Source organism: Magallana gigas, chromosome 6 (genome assembly GCF_963853765.1).
Source record: "Magallana gigas chromosome 6, xbMagGiga1.1, whole genome shotgun sequence".
Lineage (NCBI taxonomy): Eukaryota > Metazoa > Mollusca > Bivalvia > Ostreida > Ostreidae > Magallana > Magallana gigas.
Genome location: NC_088858.1, coordinates 50,920,424 through 50,940,159, shown reverse-complemented (window position 1 = coordinate 50,940,159; position 19,736 = coordinate 50,920,424). Strand labels below are relative to the sequence as shown.

Here is a 19,736-nt window from a genome sequence, read left to right as displayed (position 1 = left end):
TGCTAGATTTTTTATACGGGATTAGATAACACATACTAAGATTTAAAACTGTTATTCTTATTAAAACAGTCACAAAAATATTTCCTTTCTTAGACCGTAACCATTTCTTTGTTTTTCGACAAAACTTGCATCGCCGATTTCTTAAACATTGTAAACTATTAACGTTCACACAATCCGTGGTTATACTATTTTGATTATTTTTTATGAAATGTTTGAAACATTGGGTACATACTGGACTTTACATAGCTTTAAGTGATTCGATCGATCGATCGATCGATCGAGAGAGAGAGAGAGAGAGAGAGAGAGAGAGAGAGAGAGATCTCGTTACCCGAAACGTTAGAAAAGTAGCGTTTGTTTAGAAATATATATATATACACTATGGCTAAACAAGGTTGAAATATATCTATATATGATTTTATATCCTTTTTAAATTAAAAAAAAATGTCGACTTAAGTTACGCAGACCCAGAAAATGTAAATGACAACCACATATTACCGGTGACTCGAGTGATTTGTTCTTGAGCTATTTATGTACCAATAAATAAACAAAAAATCACTCATACATGTATGATGAATTGTAAATAAATACATGTACAAAATCTTAATGCATTAAATGCAAGCATTGAACGGGAAAAAAGTACACGCATTCCATAAAATAACTTTCAACTTTATTTCCCGCATAGCTGGTAATGGCGTCGTGATTTCACATGAACAAAAATCACTCGTGCGAAACGCGTGTACAGAAGCTGATCTTTGGTTCTATACACAACAGGTGTTATTGTCTTTCTTTGGTTTTTAGCAGTTATTGTACTTTACAACTAACTCTGTATATTTGGACGCTTAAATAGGTGTACACGAGATGCCGGTATTCACACCTTTCCACGGGCACTTGTTAGGTTACTCATCACAATCTGTCGTGTGTATAGTCTGAATATATCTTACTTCTACTTTGTTAGTTTCATGGCTTTTCTTAATCTCTAAAAAACAAAAGAACCGTCTGTAGAAATGGACACAAACAACTACACGAAAGACTATCGGCGCGTGGATCCGTGGAACAATTCAGCGACTCTATTCATGAGGGATTTTCACATATTGCGATAAAAATATCATTTACCGGGTACATTAATGTACCAAAAAACAATGATTAATTAAATCATAAATAGTTGAATGAGATAACAAGTACATGTAAGCACTAACACAGCTCTTTTAAAATTTAGAACTTGTGTGTTGATTATAATACTTGAATTAAAATTTTATCAGTGAACTTTATTATTTAAAATTTCGCTTTAGGTTTGTATAGTTGTTCATTTGAGCGGGATTTTATCTCAGGACTCCACGTGCTTCGCCTGTCAATCAGTTTAAGTATAACAGTACAGATCAAGCCACGCGCCGCGTGCTACTTGGCTCCTCCTATATGGCTAGAAGAAAATTATCGAATGAAACGTTTTTGTTTTATGTTTTCTTATATCCCTATTGAAAAGAGTGTTCCTATTTTAAATTATTCAACAATAATTTCTGTCCAATTTCATGATTATAATTCATGTACTGGCGATCAGAGTCGTTTTCCCTCGCTGTCGTATTATTTTTGTTACTAGATAAATTCTTACATATTTATAACTTTTAACATTCATTTGTTGATTACCGGGTATGTTTTCGTGTCCTGTTTACAACAAGTATGTGTGTAAAAAGGTAAATAAAATATAAACAGGTTAGTCAGCATTTGTAAAACGTCAGCCAGTTCAATTGTGTGCTGCACGAATTGTCACTGGGTTGCCAATTTTTGTACCAAGGGAAGCGCTTTACTTAGAAACAGGGTGGGAAATTTTACAAACCAGACGATACATCGCCAAGATGAAAACTATGTTCAAATTTAACATGGGGAGTCTCCCTGATTATTTATGTGATATTATTCCTAATAAGAGGGAAAATATATCGCGATACAACACACGAAACAAGGATCAGTTTAATGTACCTAAGTGCAGGTTAGATTTACTTAAAAAATCATTTATACCCAATGCTGTCAATCAATGGAATTCACTAAATATAGAAGCCAGAACAGCCACCTCAATCAATTTGTTTTGCAAACATATGCCTAAAGTTACGAAACCCCCTATTTATTTTTCTTTTGGTAAACGCTGTACCAACATTATTCATACAAAGCTGAGACATAACTGTGTATTAAACTATGATCTTTGTAAACGTAATATTATAAATAATCCGTTGTGTTTATGTGGTCAAACAGAAGATGTGTATCATTTCTTTTTTTCTTGTAAAAAATACTCCAGAGCGAGAAACAACATGTTTGATCAATTGTTTATGTTAGATTTAGTCAATATTGATACTGATTTACTTTTATATGGCAACAATAACCTTCCTTTACATATCAACAAAAGCATTTTTGCTTCTGTACAAAAGTTTATAGACGAATCCTTGAGATTTAAATAATATTTCTTTGTGTATATCAATATTATATTATTTTGTTCTATATTCATATGCATGACAACTATTGTTATATTTAAGGAGAGGAACTTGTAAGTTGTTAGAACTTGTTTCTGATCCTTTTGTTTATTCAATAAAATATGTTCAAAACAATCAAAACATCAGCCAAATCGCATGCATACAGTGAAGAGCGGACACTTGTTCAACAGAATGATAAATATCGCCATTATATAAATAAAAGTTATTGACTTGTTGTGTATATCCAGTTGTGTACATATCGTATGAATTATGTTACATGAACATGTATAGTTTAACGGAAAAACAAAAACTAATAGTCATATTTTGACTATACACGCGATCTTAGTTCAGATAAGAGAAGCGATGACGGGTTAGATGTAGGTATGATCTATGTATACAAACAAGTGCAGAAAATCATAGAATTGATATTTAAATGAATAAAAATTCGTGTCAAAAAACTATATAACAGTTGATTTCAAGATTTCTTATCTATCCATTAATTTTACATCGTCTATTCACTAAGGCAATCGGCGATCGGCAATAATACTACAGTAGTACGCAATAAAGAATGATCATACGAATTATGAATAATAAAAACTAGCCGAGAATCAAGACAACGATAAAGGAAACTAAACTAAAAAAATATCGGAATAAAGTCGGGGCAATTTGTTATAGCAATTTTAAATGGATTAGAAGTATTTATAGAAATAAAAACTCAAGATGCTTTGTAAAATTATCGACAGCTCGCTAAATTAACAGAAATATATCGGATTAAAGTCAAACAGTTCTTTTAATCTATCTGAATGATTACATTAATCTAAATTAAATACTAATAATAACAGACTGATCAAAATTAAAATTACCCCCGCTTCCCAGTTGTCACTGAGTACACGATTCACGCAACGTATCAAAAACGGGGGAACGGATGGACGTTCTGATTTTAAATAGATCGATTGAAATTCTTTTGTAATATATCATATAAAAAAAAGAAAAATTCTTGTCATAATTACCACCTTGCTGAAGTAGATCGGGCAATAACTAAACAAAATGATATGGAGAAAAATCAAAGCGTTCAGGCCACGCCTACCTCATTAATAAAGCGCGCAAACCGTTCACAAAGCGTGCAGCTATTTTTAGCAAAGCGTACCGTGCAAGTAGCGAACCGTTCCGTTCACAAAGCGTACCGTACCGTTCACAAAGCGAACCGTACCGTTCACAAAACGAACCGTACCGTTCACAAAGCGAACCGTACCGTTCATAAAGCGTAACGAACCGAACCGTGCAACTGGTGTAGTAGCACGTTTCAGGGTCTGTATCTTGCTTATAACTCGAAGCTTGACTCTCAGGTTAGTAAAATTATAGGAATATGTAAACAATTAAAACAAGAGAAAACTGCACTAAAACAAAGAGAAAACTCAATTTATTTTTCATCATATATATACTTTAGTTATATATTTCTAGCAGCGAGAATAGTCTCCGTTTAGATTGAAATTGCTGAACATCTTAATAGAACATGTTGCATTAATCAACTATTACGTAGAGATAATACCGAATTACACGCACCACCATAATTTGACCCCCATGGTGGCCCCACCCTATCCCCTGAAATCATGGTTTGAAAAAACTAGAATGAATCAACACTACCTGAGGATGCTTCCACACAAGTTACAGCTTTTCTGGCCAATTGGATTTTGAGAAGAAATTTTTTTAAAGATTTTTCCCTATGTATTCCTATGTAAAACTCGACCCACCCATTGTGGCCGCACCCTAACCCTGGAATCATGGTTTGAACAAATTTGAATCTACACTACCTGAGGATGCTTCCAAACAAGTTACAACTTTTCTGGCCTACTGGTTTTTGTCGAGAAGATTTTTCTCTTTGTATTCCTATGTAAAAATTTCGACCCCCATTGTGGCCCCACCTTACCCCGGGGATCGTGATTTAAAAAAAAATGAATCTACACTACCTGAAGATGCTTCCACAGTTCCAGCTTTTCTGGCTAACTGGTTTTTGAAAAGAAGATTTTTATGACTTTTCTCTATACATTTGTATATAAAAATTTGATCTCCCATTGGGGCCCCACCGTACCCCCAGGGATCATGGTTTGGACAAGCTTGAATCTGCACTACTTGAGGATGCTTCCACACAAGTTACAGCTTTTTTGGCCGATTGATTTTTGAGAAGAATATTTTTAAAGATATTTCTCTGTATATTTCACCTCAGGTGAGCTAACAATTATTTATGTCTCTGCTACATGTTCACGCACTTAGTATTTCCATCAGCAAAATTAATCTCCGTTTAGACTGAATAGACGAGAAAATACTTACAACTAGCCTAAAACACATTGCAGTAAGGCCTAACAAAAAAAATAGTTTGTTTCCGCTTTCATGCTGAAAAAAAGTAGGGTCGGTCGGTCGGAATTTTTTTTAAATTTTTTCAAATATTTTTTTTACCTTTAATATTGCAGTATCCATACATGCCGGTTAGATACTGACACTGCTGAATGGTATAAAATGAGAAATACTTTTAATATCATTCCTGACTATTAAGCTGGTCCTAAGAAAACACAAACATAGGTAATCACAGATTACAAAGCTCACCGAGACGAGACATCACCCTTATGAGACTTCACCTTTACGAGACCACCTTTATCATATTAAATGAAAATCATACTCTATGATCTTGGATATTCATGGATTCTGTTTTTGACACAATATCGTATTTCATCTGTTAAAAAATTGTAATATAATCATATGTTCAGATGTTAATCAATACAATAATATAAAATTAAATATTGCATCCTATCATATTTACAACATATATCATATAATACAATAAAATACCATAATAAACAATGATGAGATATGATATTGTAACGTATGATATGACATTGTATTTTATTATACTTTCATGTTAAATACTGAAATCTGATTGGTTTAGACGCAGTTGGTAATCCATTCTATTACCCTCAGCGATAGCAACACACTTGGCAACAGGTAACAAAACGAATTGTTAGATGCGAATAAATTATGCGCCTACCGTTTGCCGTAGAATTCACTTCATTTCTATATAAAAGCAGTAAAAGTCTCTTTAAAATTAAGACATTCAGTATAATAAAATAAATAGTGCCTCTTTGGGAGGGTAACTGTTGAAATTGACACCCCTCGAAAACCATATTCAACCTCCGCTTCGCGTCGGTTGACAATGGTTGTCTCGGGGTGTCAATTTCAACAGTTACCCTCCAAAACAGGCACTATTTATATAGTGTTATACGTTATTGTATTTGATCACATAATACAATATCATAATATATAAAACAATATAGTAATTTATATTACAATATCATATTACATAATACATCATAACATTGAAACATATATTATATTGTATAATACTATTACTTGTTTTCCCTTGGACTGAAATGCCACATTTTCATTGGTTTAAACATAGCACGTGATTGCCTCATATATCTCTATATTTGTTCTGTGAGAAATAATATTAGGCAATATGGCCGTCATTGGTCGACGCCTTGCTTACTCATTTCGACATTTCATAGTATTTTATACATAAACTGCATGCCGTAAGTTCTTAAAGTATTTGGAGTAGTTGCCCTTTGAAATTCTTTAAAATTAGAGTAGTTGCCCTTAGAATATTGACATCACATTGTTTTGTCTGGAGCAAAAAAATGGCAGCGTCGAAATTTGCTCAAATCTCTGCAGAGGAAAGAGAGAAAACATTTAAAATTGAATTGCAACAAAACATTGTAAGTAAACATGGGTGAAGCAAAGACTTTGAAAGAGTATTTGAAAGGTGAGATTGAAAATTTTGATGAGTTTAAATGAGTTAAATTGGACGAGATGTAAGGCATCTTGTACATGGCTTTGCGTAGATCATCGCTATTTGTGAATAAATATGTCGCTTGATAGTCCTCGAGAAAACAAAACACTTATTAGGTTAGTTACTGACTCACTACGGAAATATATTGGGTTGATCAATCTCATAGATGGCGAGGCGAAGCCGAGCCTTCTATGAGATTGATCAACCCAATATATTTCCGTAGTGAGTCAGTAACTAACCTAATAAGTGTTTTGTTTTCTCGAGGACTTTCAAGCGACATACCGGGTATTTATTCACAAATAGCGATGATCTACGCAAAGCCATGTACAAGATGCCTTACATCTCGTCCAATTTAACTCATTTAAACTCTTCAAAATTTTCAATCTCACCTTACAAATACTCTTTCAAAATCTTTGCTTCACCCATGTTTACTTACAATGTTTTGTTGCTATTCAATTTTAAATGTTTTCTCCCTTTCCTCTGCAGAGATTTGAGCAAATTTCGACGCTGCCATTTTGTTCTGCTCCAGACAAAACAATGCGACGTCAATATTCTAAGGGCAACTACTCTAATTTTAAAGAATTTCAAAGGGCAACTACTCCAAATACTTTAAGAACTTACGGCATGCAGTTTATGTATAAAATACTATGAAATGTCGAAATGAGTAAGCAAGGCGTCGACCAATGACGGCCATATTGCCTAATATTATTTCTCACAGAACAAATATAGAGATATATGAGGCAGTCACGTGCTATGTTTAAACCAATGAAAATGTGACATTTCAGTCCAAGGGAAAACAAAGTATGATATTGTATGATACTGTATCATTTTTGATACATAATATGATATTGTATCAAATGATACAATATAATTTGATACAACATTGTATCATATCAAATGATACAATATTATGTGATAAAGTAAAATATTATATTATATAATATTACAGTATCATATTATACAATTTCATGTGATATTATTCTATATTACAGAAACTAATATCATATTTATACAATATCCTATGATACAATATTATAGAATATACAATATTGTATCATAGGATACAATATTATATTTTGCAATATCTTATGTAATAGTATAATGTGATAAAATAATAAATTAATAATACAATATAATATTATACAATATTGTATCACAATATACAATACTTTACATAACGATATCATGATACAATATCATAACATAAAATATCAAAAAAATTGATACAATATCATATTGAATCATATAACTTTTTATAATATTACATATGATATTATATCGTATCATTTTAAACAATATTGTTTCATACCATACAATACTATATCATAGGAATCATGTTACATCATTTATCAACAAACACATCTATCTATTGAACAGGTTTGAGTGAGGTAGGAGATTTCTTTAGCATCCTTGATAATGGAGATCAGGCTCTGCATCTGAAGAAACCTCTGCGTTTCATTTATAATTTAGTTAAATCAACTATGCAAGGTATCATCTATTAAACATGTGACCTGTTCCAAAAAAACTAAACCTCATCCAGCATCCGAAACCTATGGCTCAGATTCAGCATTCAAGCCTGTCAGGTGCATCAGTATACATAAGACGCATCTCCATGCAAGTTTGGTGAAGTTCAGACCAGTAATAACTAAGATATCATCATCAGAGGGCACTAGCAATTAAAACCTTAACCTGCTCCAACATCCGCAACCTTTGGCTCAGATTCAACATCCATGCCTGTCAGGTGCATCTGTATCATAAGACACACCATCCATTCAAGTTTGGTGAAGTTAGGACCTGTAATAACTAAGATATATTTTTCAGCATCCCTGATAATGGAGATCAAGATCTGCATCTGAAGCTTCCTCTGTGATTCATTCATATTACAGTTTAATCAACTATGCAAGTTTGAAATAGTACTATTATCAATTAAACATGTGACCTGTTCCAAAAAACTTGACCATATCCAGCATCTGAAACCTAAGGCTCAGACTCAGCATTCAAGCCTGTCAAGTGCATCAGTATCATAAGACGCACCATCCATGGAAATCTGGTGAAGTTAGGACAAGTAATAACTAAGATATAATCATCAGAGGGCACCTGTTTCAAAAACTTTAACCAGCTCTAAAAACCTTAACCTCCTCCAGCATCCAAAATCTATGGCTCAGATTCAGCATTCAAGCCTGTCTGGTGCATCAGTAGCATAAGACGCACCATCCATGGAAGTCTGGTGAAGTTAGGACAAGAAGTAACTAAGATATAATCATCAGAGGGAACCTGCAACAAACACTTTAACCAGCTCTAAAAACCTTAACCTCTGTCAGCATCTGTAACCTATGGCTCAGATTCAGCACCCAAGCCTGCCTGGTGCATCAGTATCATAAGACGCACCATCCATGCAAGTTTGGTGAAGTACGGACCAGCAGTAACTTAGATATTGCTATCAAAGGGCACCTGCAACAAATACTTTAACCTGCTCCAAAAACCTTAACCTCCTCCAGCATCCGAAACCTATAGCTCAGATTCAGCACTCAAGCCTGTCTGGTGCATCAGTATCATAAGACACACCATCCATGCAAGTTTGGTGAAGTACAGACCTGCAGTAACTTAGATATTGCTATCAAAGGGCACCTGTAACAAAAACTTTAACCTGGTCCAACAACCTTAACCTCCTCCAGCATCTGAAATTTAGGACTCAGATTCAGCATCCAAGTCTTTCAAGTCCATAAGTAGGTCCAGATGCATCATCCATGCAAGTTTGGTGAAGATAGGACAAGTAATAGCTTAGATACAGGACCTGCAACAAAAACTTTAACCAGGTCCGGACGCCGACGCCGACGCCGAGGGTATAGCATAAGCTCCCCCTGACTTCGTCTCGGTGAGCTAAAAATGTTATTATATATTAGATACTTCCTCTGCCACGATGAGAGCATTATTAAAATCTACAACACATGGAAACATACAGCCATTTTGAAACAAAACGTTTGAGTTACACTGATTTGAGAAGAGTAACTGCTTCAAGCGTTTTTGTGACCAAAATTTTGAATAATTTTTTTTCGAAATCGGATAAAAACGAAAATAAACGATTTTCCATAAAAAATCCTTTAAAAAAGTTTTTAGTCGGGGGGTAAAAGCTAGGGTCGGTCAGGAAAGCGGAAACAAACAATTTTTTTTCTTAGGCCTAATCAACTATTACGCAAAAACCATACCGTATTACCATAAGAATTTGTATTTCAGTTGTTAAAGTAAGGTACCTGTTAATGTATCTTATTTTCCACAAGTAACAGTTAGCTGTCTTACTTTCCGATGTCTATATTTGATTGGTACGTAAAAATTACAAACTACAGGCGATAGTTCCCCTAAGTTACAAACCGTAATTCATGAAAAGGAAACGAAAATCAAAACAAGCTAAAACCACCATGAAAATGTCAACGCATTGGAAAATTTAATCTCAATTTACTTCACAAAATCGGCATTAATGTATCTTGCACGTTTCAAATATTCCTTTCACACGCAAACTGTTCCACAACAACCAACTTCATCTTTGTCAGATTGACCCATTTCTTATACGTTCAAATGGCCGCTTCTTTGTTTCAAAGAGGGTTTTGAGATATGGAATACCAAACCCGAAGTTAAACTGATTGACCCTCATTCTCTCTGTCTTATTATCATTTCCGTAAATTTCTCAAATTTGAAACGGAATTAGCCCTTAATTTTTGCAATTTATATTTTCCTTCCCATAAGGATAATTTATGCTAAACTACGTTGAATTTGACTCAGTAGTTCTTGAGAAGAAGATTTTTAAAAATGCACCCCCTTTTTCTACAGTTTCGAGGTTTTCTCAGCTTTGAATAAAGATAGGTCTTTTATTTCTGCAATTTATATTTGCCTTACCATAAGGATGCTTTGTGCCAAATTTGGTTGAAATTGGATAAGCGGTTTTAGAGAAGAAGTTTAAAATGTGAAAAGTTTACAGACGGACAGACAGACGGACGACGGACAAATTGTGATCAGAAAAGCTCACTTGAGCTTTCAGCTCAGGTGAGCTAAAACTCCATAAATTTGAGCTTTAACATTTGAGTATTTTACTTTATCTTTATATAGAGCTCTTCTTTTAGAGAAGATCAAAACAGTCTAAAAATTGCCACGACCATCTAGCCTTCTTAATTTACCACGGTACTATTAACCTGGTAAAATTCTATGCCACAAAAAACATGTAGGCAAACAAAAAATTTCCCAAACAAAAACCGTCTCGGAGTATTTACCTGGATGCTTGTAAAGGAGGTATTGCTTAACAAGGTAGACAACTTCCCATCAGAGGGGATCGTAAAATCACCAGAGTTGTTTCCCCTGTCTAAGGACAGTTTTTTGCCCCCCAGTTGTGAAGGTGAGGCTTTGGACAGAGCCAAGTTCATCTTCGAGGTGGTGAACACTGACGGGGCAGCATCGGGGGTGATGTAGTCCATCATGATGTCGGTAATCTTGTCCACAATACCCAGAAGCCTCTCTGCTGAACTCTTGACCTTAATATCACAGGAAACAGTCAAACACTTGTAAAGTAAATCTTGTCTTATCTGGTCGACTTGGTTCTGAGAATTTTCACCAGATTAGGCCCCATCCGGTTTAGAGGGCATTGTTGCAAATTAAATTTATATTGACTTACATTTTAAATTTACCTTAGCAATATTCACAACATAAACACTTATTTTTAGTCAAGTCTAAATATTTAAGTTTAAATTACATAAACATTTGAGCAGTTATTCAGTGCTTGTTATAATGAACAATTTACAAAAAAACCAATTTCTCTACTGCTCAACTTGTTGTACCCATAAATTTCATTGTAGTTGCAAATCAAGTCTAATAGTGAACATTGTCAACATATCATAGTGTGCAAAAGCAAAATATTTCACGATAATTAATAATTTGAAACAAATTTAAGTGAAGATTTCATTCAGGGTATTTCTGAGTGTGTAGACGTAATTTCAAAATATGTCTACATAGCATTTAGTAATGTACTTCATTATGCAAAAGCAAAAACACTATGAAATCAGACGGTATCAGTGGAGAGAGACCTCCTTCTGTAGGGTGTCATTGGGTGGTCCCATGTGGAGAATCTTTGTACCGTAGCTGGTCCGTGTGTCGAGCAGCATGGTCACTCCTTCTAACAGCAGCCTGCGAGAGTGATTATACCGAGTCAGTACTGAGAAATATTAAAATCCTACCATAGCTATCCAAGGTCATAAATAATCATGAAATAATATCACTGCTCATTATATGATTTTAATTAAACTTATTTAAAATTACCCTGCAGTTTTTTCAGCTGCACTTTGGGAAACATTAGCTGACTTATTTGAAAAAGCTGAAGTCATTCCTTCATATAGGACTGTTGCCTGTTCCTAGAGCCAAAAAACCCAAATCATCATTCCAAATGCTTGTCTTCTTTCTGATTTGATATTGCATTTTAATGTTCTACTTTAAATAAATTGCAAGATTTTGTTAGTATTGAGTAGTCTCCCTTTTTCAGTAGGAAAACATCCTTTATTACCTGTATTTGTGGGGATAGTTCTTCCTGGATTTCTGTGGCTGTGTTTAGGATACTGGTGACCGTCTCAATGTCCGGGGAACTAGTGGAAGAATTGGCCAGAATGGCAACCACTGCTTCTCTGACCTAATGACATAGGGTAAAACAATCTTACAGGCTTACACGGCTACATCAATGGTGTATATTGACTCTAATGAATGCGAATAAGGTGATAAATAACCTCTGTGCGCTGCTGTTTCCTGTCCGTGTTGCTTGCGTTTGTTGCTGCATCAGTATTCAGAGCTAGCACTGAGGTTTGTAAGATCTGTGTCACGGCTGTAAAATTCACACATACATGTACTTCAATTATATCATAAGCAAATGCCTCTTTATCTTATATGCGAGTGGGAATTCCATGGTACATGTATTACAGATATCAATGAGATTAATTAATTAAGATTCTTAAGTTCAATCATAATGATTTCAAATCTCTGAATTTTTTCATCTATCATCTTGTAGATTATCTCCAGATTGTCAGATTAATCCATACCTGACTGCTGTCCAGCCGCCAGTAGGTCACTGATTATCCCTGTGGAGCTGGAGTTACCGAGGACATTCCCAGAAATCACATCCACAATATCCGAGCCGGATGCCAAAGGCAGTACCTACCAAATTGAATGTAACAAAACAATCGACACCCCAACATTTGAGCCGGACGCCAAAGGCAGTGCCTATCAATGTAATGTGGAATCATTTAGTTTTATGGGGGACAATTTTTGTAGATGTGGGTTTTTCGCTTATAAGTGGGTATGTAATTTTGTGAATGCGTCGGTTTTTAGACGGGGTCATGTGACCCCGTCTATTGGTTTACTGTCAGCCAAAGTCTCAAACCGGAAGGCACGCGCAGAACACATGAATTGAGTCTACGCGTAAGAAAATAGTGCAGAAAGTTTTCATGCATTTCAGTAAATATGTATTATAAAAACACGCATTAAATCTTTTTAAGTCCTCTGTGTATAAACAAAATTCTATTTAGAAAATAAACAAATAGTTTTATTGATCAAAATATTCTTGCTCGGGTTCAAATGTGGAATGAGTTTCGGAACTGAATGCACAGCGCCGTTGACGATTCAGTTGGTGTACGAGCTCATTAATCAATAGAAGAGGTTGATGGTGGAATCAAAATTAAAGTTCCCAAACGCAATGTGCCATTTTTGAAAAGGTGTGAATTTTATTTTGACAATCTTTCACCTTAATACTACCAAACTTCATGCGCAAGCCGAAGTTAAATTTTAAACAATGCATTGTAAGCAAAATCTATAATAGATTATACATTTTGGAAGACTTATACATCATATGATATAATATACAATCGATTGAAGAACCAAGTTAAATGTTTATGTTCATGTTTTCCGGCTTAGTTGGAATCAGGCTTTGGGTGAATTACATTGTAAAATAATGCATTACATTACCATTACTTCATGAATTAGGGCATTAAATTACCATTACCATTACTTAATTTTCTTGAAGTAATGCATTACATTACCATTACATGAGTAAAGTAATGCATTACCATTACTTTGTAAAAAGTCAATAAGTTTTTAAAAAGTAATTTAAAAACTAAACAAAGAGTTTTTGTAAATATTTCATAAATAAAACATGCTTAAAATATTTACAGGTTCATGTTCATGTTCACTATCAGGTTCAAATTTAATGACTTATACAAGATTGCTGTTGCACTTATAGTTCTCATATTAAGGTTGGTCCCGTAACATTTGCATGCTAATGGCGGAGTTAACAATCTCTGTTATTTATGTCTCTGATTTTCGGAGTATGATTTTTAATGAAAAGAGCGGTTGTATCGTAATTCGTGTAGGTGATGCACGAGTTTACACAAAAAAGTAGTAAGTGGCGAACAGATTTATTTTTACCTATTAATTTTAATTTTGCATGAATCGCAAATAAAGAAAATCGTGTCAGATAAGTCGGTCTTAAAAATCAAAATGGCAACCGTGACAAATCTTTTAATTGTCAAAGTTCTTGGAATCTTATTTTAAAATTTTTTATTTCTAACGTCAGGTGCCTGTGTTTGTTATCGGTATACAAATGTTCACTATGTTTGTTAATTCACCAGTTTAAGAGTTTTCGGGGTTTTCATAAAACTTTTATTATGGATACCGTCCGACTTGTGGATTTTCCCTTGGATCACAAAATTGAATAAATCTAATGATTAAAATGATCTACTTTGATATAGTTGTTTGATTTTCCCGATTAGTAGTAATTTTTAAAATTTTTCCTTGGGGTCTTATTTTACAAAATATACCGTTGTTTCAATTTTCTACAATTATGAAAGCTGGGATAGAGTAAAATTTAGACAAATTATCAGACAATTGCAAAAAAGCTGAATTAATATAGATTGTAACAAATAATTCAAACTCATAAATTTTGGAAGCATATTCGAGGAAATCCAGGACAATAACAAATTCAAACTTTCAAGACCCCGTCTTTCAGTACTCTCAGTACTTTGATAGGTTTCAGTAATAAAGAGAACTCTCTAAATTTTTTTTCATTGAGGATGTAAAGTCGTGGGGAAGAGCTACCCACAAATACCACGAAAATTGAGCCAATTCTAAAGATCCCACAGTAACTAGACAATCTACAGCTTTATGCAATGTGTGCAGATAGATGCAGTCAAATACAGAAGCTTTAATGCCTCAATCTCATTTATACAGAATTGTGCATTGTACAAACAAAAAGATCATTTTTTGCAAAATTCTCGATTTATGAAGGACTCTTATCTAAGTATGTATCTTGAATATTATCATTCACTGGCAGGCACATATTTTTTTCTGACATTCAAAATAACATGTATGAACAAAAGTGGAGACAAAAAAACAATTTTTACAACCTGAGGCAAAAAACAAGATACATCAGTTTCAAACTGAAACTTATAAACATCAGCAAAGTCCATATGTTAATAAGGAAACATGTTTTGGCTCTCATTCATTATAATTCATCATTGACAAGATTCTTTTTCCTGCTTTTCTTAATGATTTATAGCTGTCAAAAAATTACTGGTGTAATGAAACTGCATTTATTTGGATGAATTTTCAATGATTAATATAAGTTAAAATGTCTGGGATTCAATGAAGTTAGTTAATGGCAACAATGGTAGATTCAGTGAAAAGTTTCTTTTCCCAGCTTTTCTTTACAATTAAAATCTGTGGCAAAACTCACTGAAGGTGAAATGCAACTGCATTGGAAGATTAAATTTTTTGGAAGTTGAAGAACAAGCTATATGAAGGTTACATTTTTGACATTGGATGCTATGAAGAGTGAAGACAAGTTTATCAGGTCATCAAAATCGTCCAGAAAATCCAATAATAACAAATAAAGCAACTATTTATATCCTAATGCAAGAACAAAATTGCACAAAACATATGAAAAAATAAGTGTACTGGTTTGAATAACAGGCTCAGTACTGCCATGCATCTACTAGCACTAGCTAGTGGGTTATAACCCTTCAGTGCAGTCGGTAGAGCATTGGTTTCTAAACTGAAGGGTCCTGAGTTTGAGCCTCGTTGTGGTCATTCCTACTCTTCTATTACCGCGGTACATTAGAAATAGGAAGGAGCCCAGCATGATCCATTGTGGCAGCACCACTACATGTATCAACAGCTGACATCATGTTCTGATTCTTGTGTTTTACTTTCATATATGGAAGAATAAGCCCTTCTTTCTAAACATTCTGATTCCGATAGTAACAATCTCTAACTCACTTTTACTCACTGTATTTGAACAATTTGATAAAAATTCAAAGACAGATGTAGTCATTACAGAAAAAGTCATCCGGCAGTGTTTAAAATGATATACCCATAGGCACCAACATAGAGATCATTATTTACCGTGACACTGAGAGGCAGGGCAAATGATTCCAAGCCCATGCTGTCTTTACACACCACCACTAGTGACAGGGTGTGGTTGTTCTCTGTGGGCCCCTCACTCAGGTACAGAGCGGGTATGAACGCTTCATCAGATTTCATAAGTTTTGTCTTCTTACCTGGTACATGGAGAACGTTTTTTAGTATTGGATTGAACATTTTGTAAGCAAAATTATCATAAACAAAGGTGTTTGCTGTTTACACATCCAGCCAATTTTTATATTATTGCTTTCTTGAGCTATAAAATAGAAGGAAAAAAAAAAAATTATATATATATATATATATATATATATATATATATATATATATATATATATATATATAATATATATATATATATATATATATATATATATATTATATATATATATATATTTTACAAATACCAACTACAACAAAATAATACATCAGGCCACAAGTTTAGAAACACAAAATATCTGTAAAAATTAAATAACACCTTTCGCAAAGTTTTTAATTTGACACTTGATAAGCTTGGTGACCTTTAACCTTTGACATGAAAATCAAGAGAGGTCATGATTTCTTATGACTGTCAGGCATATGACCCATCAGATATTTACATTAGTCAGACAATCACGGATATTACATTCAGAGGATTTCACCTTTTGACCTGGAAATTAATATTGTCATTTGTGTTTCAAGGCTAGTCTAAGGCCAAACCATTATAATTTCTTGTTTGTTGGACATTCAGTGAAAGAGGGTACAAGCGGGCGAGTGAATCAAGTCTAAAATTATTATTTTTTGTAGCCAAATATTTTAGGCGGTACACAACTAATTTTGATGGACAGTTATACTTCTTCTACTTGTTTCTGGTTTATGGATTAAAACTATTTAAAATGTGAAAAACAGATTGGAAATAGAACAGAAAACAGCCCAGAATTTCCTGGATGCTGGAATTAAATAATAATACTTGTATAGTTTTATTTAAATAAGAGCGTGCAGGGTCCATAAAAAAAAGAAATTATATTGGTGTGGCCTTAGTATAAGGTTGCATAAAGATAGGGGGATACAAACAATATGGAAAACTAAAAACCCACAGTTGACTTCATTTATGAAAAAGTTATTTCAAGTAAATTTTTACCTGTAGACTGGATCTGGTAGAGAGTGTAAGTCAGTGGGGAATCAGGGTCAAAAAATCCCTGACAGGATACATTGAAGCCGGTCAGGAGGGTGCGTCCTGACTGGGGGATGATGGAACAGTTCCCAAGAATTGGGGGTTCATTCAGAGTCAGATTGTACACTGCTCTCACATTTCTACCTGTGGGATAAGTTCCTAAAAAATTCAAAAGTAGAAACAAATTTTTAAAATACAACTTCAATGGGGATTTTTTGTATACAAAGCTGAGGTATACATGTATGGTGATGCAACCTCGAAGGTAATGGGTATCAAACAAAAATTCCTCCTTGTTTATAATGTGACCTTGGTCAAATAGATTGGGTCAGGGTCACATCCTCTTACGTGCCAAGTGTGTGTATGTAATGTACTGTGTATCTTTTTAAGAAGAATTAAGTTAAAGACCAGAAATGAAAATGAGAAAGAGAGAAAATGACGTCACAAATTTAAAGATCTCTCTTAACTTTGTTAACAGGGTAAAAATAAATAAATTCAAAATGGGCCTGTCATTACCAGGCAAAGAATCCAAAATCTATACTTCACAATGAATAGAAACCTTTACCGATATAGACCACTTGCTGGTTGACGAAGGAGTTGTTCACATGGAAGCTGAACACTGACTCATTCTGAGGGCGGTCAGCAACCTTGACCTCTGTGTCACACAAAGATCCACACCCATACACTGCCCAGGAGTGAGTTACACAGGACCTACACATGCTTAGCACAGTCAGGTTCTCCCCTGGGTTCACCTTGTCCCCACAGCCGCTCAGGCATCTGGTAAATATTGAGAGATTCCAAAAGGAGTAAAGGTTAAAATCCAATACAACAATAACATATTGGCTGTCTCTACATACATGTGTTGTAAACAGAAATATCACACTAAAAGTCCGTAGTTTAATCTTCAGTTGGCAATATTTTAGCTGTATCCTAGAGTTCTATTCTATAAAGAATGTCTATTAAGTAAATTTTGCAATGTCTTAATTCACAGAATTTCAACAAATTGTTCTAATTGCATAAAAAATTCCAGGTTAAATTCTCTGTATATATATATACATGTAGGAAGTTCAGCAAAAAAAAACACAAACTTACGACAGCCCTGATATCTTACTGAATTTGGAGTGGGGGGTGGTAAATAGTCAGCTTCTTGGTGTGGGCTGAAATATTTTTGGCTTGCTCTTCCAGGTTCCAGAATTCAGTAGTTTTCTGAAGATGTCCTATGGTTGTGACAGGTGCAGTATTTCTACAATGTCTGAAATTATACAAAATCAATTATCTTCACTTAATACATGTATATTATTTAAGAATACCTGTTTCATTTTACTGCAGAAATATAAATGCATTGTACTTTTTTCTTCTTTAAAAACCCGAGTAAAATTGTACAATATGTACTGAAAAGAATGCTTAAAAAATTTTGGCAATAATTTATCTAATTCAAGTACACCAATGATATCATTAATGATATCATAATCATGAATACTTTTCAGATACTGGTAATAAATACAGAACAACTGCTACATTACATGGTTCTCTGGATTCTGATGGCCAGATGGAGATCCCTGGATAAGATTTCATTCAGCCATTCACAGCTGAAATCTGACCCTGCTTTCTCTACATCCGGGCATCCAATAATAAAGTAACCCTAACAAAAGATCAAAATAATGTATCAACAAATAACCCTGCAAAAATCACAATACTACGTTGTTTTACCACCCAAAATTGCAGAATCTATAATCAAAGTCACTTACATATTATGAAAACTATACATTTTACCTGCTGTATAAGTCTTGCTTTGTCTGTGTCCGAGGTAACGACTAGGGTCAGATGGACACCGTACACCCCATTCACAAGATAGCTGCTGTGGTCAGCTCCCACTGTCAGGGACAAGACCGACCGGTTAAGTTGAGTAGTGTCGGGAAGGCTGTATCGAGAGCCATCTGATATAGTTACATAACTCCCAAAGAGGTAATGTAGGCTCTGGAATTAACAGTTAAATCGTATTATTGTCTTTAATAATACACACACTTTTCTTTTCTTTTTTATGTCAGTCTGCATTTTGTAAAATACTTTAAAGAGTTCTGTAGAAATTACCAGTAAAATGTATAGGACTAGAGCATTTTAAAAAATTCTCCATGTACATGTACATTTGGATTTTTGTTACGAAGTGCAGATGCATCACTTTTTATGAAACTTTGAAAGTAATCGGTACCCAATCATAGGAAATCAGAAGACCCGAACAATTGCTGGTTACATTGGTTGCTATGGAGATGTCTGATTCTGCCCAATGACAGAGATTCGCGACTATTGGTTGGATGTTGTTGACAGTTAGAGAGTACTGACAAAGTCTGGTTGTGTCACAGTTCTCTGATAATGACAAAATATACATTTATAAAATGTAAGAAAGGAAATGATAACTGTAGATTCCTTATTTTACACAAGTAAATTCTGTGATTCAGCTATTTTGCATTAAATTGCAGGAATATAAAATTACGAATGCCAAATTTTTATTATATTTTATTTAAGTCTACATCTGTCTGAAAAACAAAAACAAAAAAACAAAAACTCTGAAATAGAGTCCCACAAAACATAAATCACTCTCCCCAATATTCAACTTGGCTTCAATATATTGTGAAAAGTTTCTTTGAAACTTTAATAGAATCTTGAAACTGTGCTAAATGCAAAATAAAGAACATCAAAATCAATATCTTAAAAGAGGTCAAGATCATAGAATTGAGATACAACTTCTCACACCCAAATGTATGTCCGTAATAAGATTCATAAGAAATATGTATCTTGAACAATTAGAGGGACATGGTTACGATTTCATCAAAATATTTTTTTTCCTGTTTTTATT

The 19,736-nt window shown here is 34.1% G+C and overlaps 1 protein-coding gene across 1 annotated transcript in view; it reads right to left on the bottom strand.

The window, feature by feature from the left end:
- The window catches only part of LOC109619925 (polycystin-1-like protein 2), a 45,542-nt gene that overhangs the window by 12,153 nt on the left and 13,653 nt on the right, over positions 1-19,736 (bottom strand). The window contains exons 7-19 of the mRNA XM_066088139.1: positions 19,092-19,246; positions 18,656-18,859; positions 18,406-18,524; positions 17,994-18,134; positions 17,448-17,659; positions 16,853-17,044; positions 15,718-15,872; positions 12,363-12,477; positions 12,054-12,148; positions 11,837-11,959; positions 11,596-11,687; positions 11,364-11,463; positions 10,557-10,814 (exon numbers count right to left, since the gene is read on the bottom strand). Coding sequence (XP_065944211.1) covers positions 10,557-10,814; positions 11,364-11,463; positions 11,596-11,687; positions 11,837-11,959; positions 12,054-12,148; positions 12,363-12,477; positions 15,718-15,872; positions 16,853-17,044; positions 17,448-17,659; positions 17,994-18,134; positions 18,406-18,524; positions 18,656-18,859; positions 19,092-19,246 — 1,961 coding nt within the window. The remainder of the gene's footprint in view (positions 1-10,556; positions 10,815-11,363; positions 11,464-11,595; positions 11,688-11,836; positions 11,960-12,053; positions 12,149-12,362; positions 12,478-15,717; positions 15,873-16,852; positions 17,045-17,447; positions 17,660-17,993; positions 18,135-18,405; positions 18,525-18,655; positions 18,860-19,091; positions 19,247-19,736) is intronic.